Source organism: Trachinotus anak, unplaced genomic scaffold, assembly GCF_046630095.1.
Source record: "Trachinotus anak isolate AG129_WGS33_773 ecotype Australia unplaced genomic scaffold, CSIRO_AGI_Tana_v1 ptg000031l, whole genome shotgun sequence".
NCBI lineage: Eukaryota > Metazoa > Chordata > Actinopteri > Carangiformes > Carangidae > Trachinotus > Trachinotus anak.
In genome coordinates this window covers 2,113,328-2,122,858 of record NW_027273882.1, presented here as the reverse complement: position 1 = coordinate 2,122,858, position 9,531 = coordinate 2,113,328, and the positions used below count along the sequence as shown (strand labels likewise).

Genomic DNA, 9,531 nt, shown 5'->3' with positions numbered 1-9,531 from the left:
TGAACCTGAACTGAGCACAAGCCAAAACAAATTCTCTAAGTACATACCCAGCGACAGTTATGCTTCGTCACAGTGTCACAGGACAATAATGTTTTTGAATGCTGAAAAGTCAAATGTCGTTTGGTGAAATACACTGCGGGTGACACTTGAAAATGTCTAACTTTTACGACTCCTAGAAGCTGCATCAGAAATGACACCGTGATAAACAGCTAAGTACCAGAATTATTTAATTTTTTTTACAAACATAAACATGTAAAAGCAGAATCACATGCAATCAATGCTATAATCACACAGGAGGATTAAGTTAATTAAAAATGAATTTAACTTTAACATTACAGCTCAGTAAACTTGTCAGGATTTTTGATTTCGAGCAACATTTTTGCCTTTTGTTATCCAACTTACCTTCTCCTTCAACGTCATCTGTCCTGTGATTTTCTCAAAACCCCCTTAGATTATACTGTATGTCTATGTGTTTGCTTTTTTTGCGCAGATTAAAGGAGCTAAGTAAGTTGTTAGTTTTGCTATTGATACATAACAAATGTTATCATTATTAGCTGTTAGCCATTATCCATTTGCATTTACAAGACAAGAGGTTAACATGTCCTCTGAGTAGCGCTACAGTGACTCAGTATCAGAAATTGACAAGACGGGCCAAATGGGAGCTAGCTGGTTAGCATGCTAACTTGAGTAGAAGAGAAGAAGTGATAGAAGAAAAACAAGTGTTATCATTGGCAATGCTTTCCACTGCTGGAGAAGGAATGAAGTTTGATGCTGAGCTCACAACGTTTCTTCTAGACTGGTACGTAAACAGTTGATTAGATTAGAAAGTTAGTTTTAAAATAAGGCCTGAAGTGACCTGGAAGATTTTCCTTCTTGTTTTGTATCTGTAACATATAGAGGTTTATATTTGGAAAACATTAATATCTAAATAATAGATAAAGAAGATCAGATTCCTGAATTGATTGAATCTGAGTTGATGGGATGGTCAAGTTGGTCGATGGTGGTCAATTTCCAAGACCAAAATGATTTTGATAATATTCATGTTTAGCATTTTTATGCAAAAGCCATTCAATATATATTCTTTTCATTTTAATGCCAGACTCCTGCCATTTTTGCACCAGACACAGATGCCTACACAAGAAGGATTCACACGAAAGCTACCCTGGGAGCCTGCTGCTTCACATTAAAAGCATTCAACTGGCAAAACACGGGGTGGCTTTTATTGTGAAGCAGTCACACAAAACACGGTCACTTCCAACCAACAGCGTGTAAACAGATTGTGGTTGCAAGGTTTTTTCGTTAAAACAATGTGAGACAAAATGTCTTTTAAAAATCTTTATGAAAACACTTTGAGTCTTGAGTTGTGTTAAAAGAAAATCCTTTAATAATTTATTAATGCAGTTATGTAATAATTCTTACAATATAATCATTCACTCCAGTCCATTTACACTTTTAATAAAAATACTCACATATCAATGTCACACCCAACTCGTCACCAAGGCTTAACAAAGACACATATCAGCAGATTTATCAAACAACATAAATAAATACTTTGCTATCAGGAAGAGGTTAAACAGTTGCTGAATCTTTGTTGGTCGATACGTCGTTGTTGGGCAACAAGTTGGCCAACTGCTGGTTCTTCTGTGCAATTTTCTCTTTCATCCTGGACATAAAAGAACAACAACGTTCTGAGCAGAAAGCACAAACTTGTATCGTTGAAATGAATGTGACAGCATCTTCATTATAACTGCATTTAGAGTGTGTACATGTGTATATATGGTTCCATATACATTTTTCCTTTGTCTTGTAATGTTTCAAGATGCCAATAGCACTTTAATTACTTTTTCTGTGAGTATTTTCACCTGTCTGTCAACTTCAAAGCTTAGTGAAAGTAGAATTCATGGCATAGTTTTTGTATTGAATTGCACTGTATCAGATAGTACAGCTGTACCTAATAAAGTAACTAGCGAGTGTACATACAGTTCATACAAGTACACATACATATATTAATTTGTAAAAAACACTTTTAATGTGTAATAGAGAGCTCTTTTTATTTCTTGGATACTCACCTGTCGGGGAACTCGATGTCATCGATGGTGTCGGGCAGCGGCACGCCCCTGGTCTCAGGGAGCAGCAGCACCAAACCACCAGCCAGGAAAGCCAGAGACCCTACGCAACACAGTGCAACATATTCTTAGGTTTAATAACACGTTAGCTTTTTAACAGATACTGTTGATGTTTATCTCAGATCCATGTTAATTACATCTGCTGTTTGAATTATAACTGTTCCCTTCTCTCCCATCGTACCTGGACCTGTTTAACAACTGGTTTGCCAATTTTATGTAAAATGAGGTAAAAGTGGATAAACATCCACACTAAGCAAGGGTGAGCCCATATTAGAAACACTTAACAACACCAGTTTGAGGAGGGATAGATCAAGAACCAGCAGCAGGGTGTTGGGCACCCAAGGCTCATCTATGCACAAGCGCAACAAGATTATCCTGTCTGGTCCAAACCGAGGGAAGAGGTTCTGTGATACAATTCGAAGAAAATGTGCCGTCTCTCATCTGCAATCCAAATTAATGGCCTTCAATCCATCCATAATAATATAAAACCCACCAAAGATGATGAGGGGCAGCTCCAGCCAGATGACAGCCAGTCTGTAGAGCAGGAACGGAGCGACGATGCCTCCAACGTCACACAGGGTGGAGCAAACCGACACTCCCAGGTTCCTACAGAAACATGAGCAACGGGTTAGTTTCAATAAATGTACAGCTATATATGCTTTATTTCAAAGTGACAATATGCACATTGCACATACAGTACATGTGCTTTTCCAAACACTGTAAGGTGCATTTTTCAATGTGAACAATCGCAAAAGTCAGCAGTTACACTAGTGGCCCCATTAGGCTTTAATGCTCATTTCCATTTACCTGAAAACTGCTTTCAACATTAAGGAACCTTTTCATTGTGGCATGGCCGACAAACTAACGCTAGCACCTGTACCCATAGATTTTACCTGACAAATGTTGGGTAGAGCTCAGTGTTAACAAACACCACCATCTCAAAGGCCATGGTGATACCCAGCCGACCGATGCAGGCCACCACCGTCTTAAACCAGAACATACCTGAGAGAAAAAAAAATTAATTAAAACCAGGACGTTATAATGCAATGAGTTTTTCAAGTTGTAACCTGCCCTCGTACTCACTGTCAGGAATGAAGGCGGTGATGAAGCAGGAGGCTCCGGCAACAATGTTGGCGGAGGCGAAGGGAATACGTCGGCCGATACGTTCGATGGTGAAGAGGATGAGGAAGGCTGCAGGGAACTCCACCAGGCCAGAGATGAGGAAGTCGATGTAGACGTTTCCTCCCAGGATACCCAGCCTCATGATCAAACCCTGGTAGACCACAGCACTGGTGAACCTGGAAGAGGCGGTGGTGTTTGTTTTTGTCCTTAGTTTGAGCTTGGAAATTGTTTCTGTGCCAAAAAATACTTTGTCTAACTAAAAACACACCAGTTGTAGCTGAGGATGAAAGTGTGTTTTCTCATTTTCGGAGTTCTGATCAGGTCCATGAAGGAGGCGGTGGTGGAGTCTGCGTTATCATCTCTCAGATTCTGCAGCATCAAGAAAATACATCGTGATTTTACAAAGAGCTGCTTGTTACCTTGATTATCGGAAACTGAAGTAACTAACTACATCTAAACTAAAACTAGAACACTATACATAAAGAGCATCTACTTCATATAAAATGAAATGTGAAAAACAGCATAAAATAGTACTAAATAGTCTCAAATAAAGTAAATTGCAATAAATAATTAAATACACATATTGAATGGAACCAGGTGAAGGGTAAAGTGTCTTCTGTCCGCAGGAAGTTGTGTTAAGAGCATGAAATACAGCGTTTGCACTTGTATCAGCAATAAAAAAGTGTTTGTCTTATTCTAAACTTCATACTAGATACACAGAGCTCATCTCTCTACAACTGACTTGATGAACTGGACTGAGTCTGATCTGGGTTCTTGGTCTGTGTCTCTAAACCAGCAGCTACCTCGATATTTTTGGAGAGAGTCATCTTGTTTTCTTTGGCCATGTCCTCTGTGATCTTCACAGCCTGGGACTTTTTGTTCTGTGAGAGAAGCCATCTTGGTGATTCAGGGATAAACCTGCAAGTACAAAAGTTTCATGAAGAAATGACAACAAACTCAATCTTGACAATCAATCTAGATGCTGTTTATGTTTATTTATAGTGAATTTTCAGGAGTGCTTTAATTTTGTCGCTAATGTAAAGATATTTTTGCAATCAAATAATAAGGTTTTAACACCTTAAAAAGTGAAGTGGGTCATGAAACTAAGGAAAAAACAAACCAAAATGATCATACTTTTGTAGTGTTTTACTTCACTAGGGACTGTATAATGTCAGAGAATGGGGTCCGGAAATGAGGGTAGGGATAATGAGTGTTTCCCCAAACAGCCAGTGTTTTATTACTGGACTGGACCAACAATAACTGTTGCTGTGGATCAGAGGGAACACAAAAGATGCTTAAATAAAAGGAGTCATTTCAAGACTTCAGACTGAGTAAAGAACAAAACAAAGAAATCAGAAGAGTGTGTATCTCACCAGTAGTAGGACAGGAAGACGATGTAGGGGATGGTGATGACGACCTGCAGCCAGCGCCAGTCTGTGATGAAGTAGGCGAGCAGAGGGAGGAGGAGGATGCCCACGCTGAAGAACATCTGGTAAATGACTCCCACCGTACGTCTGTACTCCACTCCCACGATCTCTGTGACTGAGAGAAGAAGAAGAAGAAGAAGAAGAAGAAGAAGAAGATGAAAGGTCTCACATATTAAATAACATTTCATATTTGTTAGGAAAGACAGAAGAAAAATAAGCATTAACTCTGTTATAACTTTAACTATAACTATAACAAGATAAAAGCTGTAAGATTAGACTTTGTCCTTACTCAGCACGTATCCAGCCACCCAGCCTCCTTTCACTCCAAACCCGTAAAGCGTTCTGAAAACCAGTAAAGACACATAGTCCGGAGCCACGGCCACCAGGATCCCTGCGATCCCATTCAAGAGATTGGACATCAGGAAGCTCATTTTCCTGCCGAACCTGGAGGTAGAGACACCATCAGTCAATATAATGAAAAAAGTCTTGTATCAATAATGTCTCAATGCTAAATAAAAGTGCCACATGTACTACAGATTACACTTTGATGTACAAACCAATGAGAATTTAAAATTAACTATTTTTTAAAAATACATTTTATTGAACCTGGAAGAAGATTCAATGCATTTGAGTTGAGCTGAAACAACAAAAACAGACAACTAATCAATCACAGACTTACCTGTCGGCCAGGTAACCAATAGCGATGCTCCCAACCAGGAATCCCACGTTGAGAGTGGCCTGGTACATGTCCACCAGCCATGCATCTGAACACACCAGGTCAAACTGACACACACACACACACAAAAAAAAAAACACAAGGTCAGTGATAATATCCATTTGCTGCCTTGTTTTACCTGAAAGTCTTTAGACAAGACAGAAGCTATAAATTGTTTTTGTGTTAATTACTTTTTTGTTGTGTTTCAGTCTGAATTCCTTTATGAGGATCTTATATTTACTTTACTGGGTTCTTCATTAGTGATGAAAATCGGCATGGTCTGTAAGATTTCCATAATCTAAGCCTGTAATCTTGCCAACCCAGTAACAATGAGAAGATTGGATTTAAAGGAATAGTTACGCATGTTAGGAAATTCTCTGAACATTAAGTAGACGGATATATCAGTGATTAGCTTAGCATAGAGACCGGAAACAGTGGCAAAACACTAGCCTGGCTCTATCCAAACCTTAAACGCCTTCCAGAATCAACTACCAACTTCTCAGAAACCATGAATTGTTGTTTTGATATTTCCGGATTAAATAAATGAGATACATGTTCATTGATTGTTTCTTAAAAACAAATGAAAGTCATTGGTCTAAGTTAAAAAGTGCTACTATCATATAAACTCTGTACATAGTGGATTGCCAGTTTTATCTGCCTTTGATAACAACCTGTTGCTATATTCTTATTAACGTTCCTCCCTAGCTGCATCACATTTCACTGTGTTGCTTACTTCATATATTTCTCTTATCCTAAAATAGTTTTGTTATATATATGCTTCAATTCTATCACATCTCACTTACCTCAGTAACAAAGGACTGTCTTCCCTCGTAGTCGTACTCCCAGCCGTCTTTGCAGGCAGTCGTGGGAGTTTTGCTGAGGTCCAGTTCCTGTGTGTCACAGGTGAGTGCCGTGCTGTTCCAGTCCACCTCGTACTGCTCACAGCTGCTCTGCTGCACCACCCCAGAGCTGTTGACCAGAGGCAGCGTCAGCCTGCGACTGTCTGCCAGGCTCCAGCCACACGCCTGCCTCCTCTCCACCACTGCAGAGTCCCGACACCAGTGATCCGGGGTGAAACCCTGGAAGACGATGCCGACGTAAACACCGGCCCAGGGCATGGACACCATACACAGCAAGGCGAAGATACGCTTCTGACAGCGGCCGAACTTCCCAGCTTCCTCCAAGATGTCGTCAAAAGTGGTCATGGTTGCAGAGATGTTGATGTGTTTTCTCTAAACAACTGCAAAACACAACTCTGACCAATTTCTATCACAGTGTCAAGTGTCTAAAGCCCTGCCAGAGTGTACAGTGTGCTGAGCATCCCTCTACAGATGACCACTGAAGTGAAGTCCTTTGGGTTTTTAACAGGACAAGCAGGAGCAAAGGTCCACAGAAAGACGTTGCTGCTGTACCTGCAGTGCAGCGAAGCATTAAAACACGTTTTCTATCACTTTTCCACACGTCAGACTGCGTTTGTCATTTGAGTCTTGAAGAAAGCCTCCACGGCCTACCCAGGGGTTCATTAACATAAATGCGACAACATGCTTGTGCAGCTCGTCTCTGCATCCCGTGCACATGTGCACACAGTCAGTAATGCTGTCAGTTGAGTTAACATTTAAATGTGCTTTGTGGGAATCTGTTAAGCATTAATCTGACAGAAATATGAACCATGGTCAAGATAAAATGCATATGCCAAATCTAATTTTTGCAATGCTGCTACTTCTGAAGCTCAGGAAAGTCCTCAAAAAGTTGAGGGGGCTTTACACTTTAGTGGAGGGACAGCCACCATCACTGGTTTATTAAATTAACTGGGTGAACTGTGCAGGGGGGGCCAGGATCTGAGGGATATGGTGCTCAATCTACACCGTCTCCTTGAAAGTCCTTGCAGTTTTGGTGGAAGAAGCAGCCAAGCACGAGTTACTCTGATTAGTTGTCACCATCCTCCCCAGATAAAGAGACAGTATTGACACGTAGAGGGTGAACTGGTCTTTCCAGCTTAAGAAAATAAGTTTTTATGTTGATGTCTTTGATTCTTTCATTTGACTTGAGCAATCGCTGACAGAGCTGTCTACGGGGTAAGTCTACGTCAAGGTTCAAGTCAATCCAGACAAGTGTGAGTTAAGTCCCATATTCTTTGCAACGAGACCAGGTTAAGTCTTAAGTAATTCAACTGTGTCAAGTCAAGTCTCAGCTACTTTGACAAACGTTGAGGTCAAGACAAGTACAAGTCACATCCCAAGTGTTTAAAGACAAGTTTAAGTCTAATCTAAAGCGTTGAAGAAAGTCCATTCAAATGTCAAGGTATTCAAGACAAGTCAAAATAGAATCTCAAGTCTCTCGGGACTAAACTTCAAGTCTCACGTCATTGGACACAAATCCTAAGCCAAGTCTGACAACATTTGGGTTGAATCCAAGTCCGGTCTGAAATCATTCGAGACCAGTCCAAGTCAGGTAGTAGTACTTCATGACAAATCAATTTCTTAAGGCCTTCAAGACAAGTGCAAGTAAAGTCAGGGGTCCTTCCAAAGAGGTCAAAGTCAAGTCTTGAAGTCACTTGAGACAAGTCTTAAGTTATAAACTACAAGTCCAACACAAGTGTCAAGTCCTCTGAGGAAAAATTAAGGCTCGAGTCATTGAACTTCTAGACGAGTCCAAGTCAAGTTTCAAGTTTATATGACAAGTAATACTCACTCATTCATCACTCCCTCTTCACTACCCCGGGGATTGTGTGTGGAGGACTATATGGTGAGTTCATCAGCAAAATGAAAAAACACTTTTGGACACTACTCAGGAAATTTTCTCTGTGCTGTTTTTCTTTCTTTCAGGGCAGTGCATGATTGTACTGCTTACATCCTTCTGTTGTACACTGCTTTTCATGATGTATTACTAGGAGTACACCAAGTATGGTAAGTCTTACTTTACATTTGGAAAGTTCTACAAAATGGCACTACCTAATACATCCATGCTGTAAAGTGAGTAGTGACTCACCGGAAATGACGAACGCAACATGTGGCCGACCGACCCACATGCCGCCCGGCTGCTGCCCGCTTCACTTACAGGGAAAGGTTTGTTCTTTCAAGCCACAAGGAAATAAAAACCTCCACCGGCGCCGACGATGCGTCCTCCTTCCGCGTGGTGAGGTTTTAAACACGGGGCTGCCATGGTTACCGGCGTTCAAATTTAATTTTAAATAAGAATTTTCCAAATATGGTTTAGTCAGCTCTTATCCATCATTATATAGATGGATAGATGATAGATAGATAGATAGATAGATGATAGATAGATGGATAGATAGATAGATAGATAGATAGATAGATAGATGGATGGATAGATGGATAGATAGATGGATAGATAGATAGATAGATAGATGGATAGATGATAGATGGATGGATAGATGATAGGTGGATAGATAGATAGATGATAGATAGATGGATAGATAGATAGATAGATGGATAGATGATAGATGGATAGATAGATAGATGATAGATGGATGGATAGATGGATGGATAGATAGATGATAGGTGGATAGATAGATAGATAGATAGATGGATGGATAGATGGATAGATAGATGATAGATAGATGGATTGATAGATGATAGATGATAGATAGATGATAGATGGATTGATAGATGATAGACAGATAATAGATGGATAGATAGATGGATAGATAGATGATAGATGGATGGATTGATAGATAGATAGATGATAGATGGATAGATGATAGATGGATTGATAGATGGATAGATAGATGATAGATGGATAGATAGATAGATGGATTGATAGATAGATAGATGATAGATGATAGATGGATAGACAGATGATAGATGGATTGATAGATGGATAGATAGATGGATAGATGGATAGATAGATGGATAGATAGATGATAGATGGATAGATAGATGATAGATGGATAGATAGATGATAGATGGATAGATAGATGATAGATAGATGATAGATGGATAGATAGATGATAGATGGATAGATAGATGATAGATGGATAGATAGATAGATGGATAGATAGATGATAGATGGATAGATAGATGGATAGATAGATGATAGATGGATAGATAGATGATAGATGATAGATAGATGATAGATGGATAGATAGATAGATAGATGATAGATGGATAGATAGATAGAT

At 39.7% G+C, this 9,531-nt stretch overlaps 1 protein-coding gene across 3 annotated transcripts; it reads right to left on the bottom strand.

Moving 5' to 3' along the window:
- Positions 1-1,361: 1,361 nt before the first annotated feature.
- LOC139612495 (solute carrier family 22 member 2-like) lies at positions 1,362-8,638 on the bottom strand. 3 transcript variants are annotated; one of them, XM_071468115.1, is made up of 12 exons: positions 8,379-8,638; positions 6,194-6,630; positions 5,355-5,458; positions 4,965-5,119; positions 4,622-4,790; positions 4,052-4,166; positions 3,517-3,617; positions 3,210-3,424; positions 3,020-3,128; positions 2,620-2,732; positions 2,070-2,169; positions 1,362-1,663 (listed from the first exon to the last, which is right to left on the bottom strand). In XM_071468115.1, the coding sequence occupies exons 2-12, from the start codon at positions 6,593-6,595 to the stop codon at positions 1,570-1,572; spliced, it is 1,677 nt and encodes a 558-aa protein (XP_071324216.1). In that variant the 5' UTR covers positions 6,596-6,630; positions 8,379-8,638; the 3' UTR covers positions 1,362-1,569. The 3 variants fall into 3 exon arrangements, with proteins under 3 accessions (XP_071324216.1, XP_071324218.1, XP_071324217.1); XM_071468117.1 differs by having other exon boundaries at positions 6,194-6,469; XM_071468116.1 differs by lacking the exon at positions 8,379-8,638 and adding an exon at positions 8,082-8,368.
- Positions 8,639-9,531: the final 893 nt, after the last annotated feature.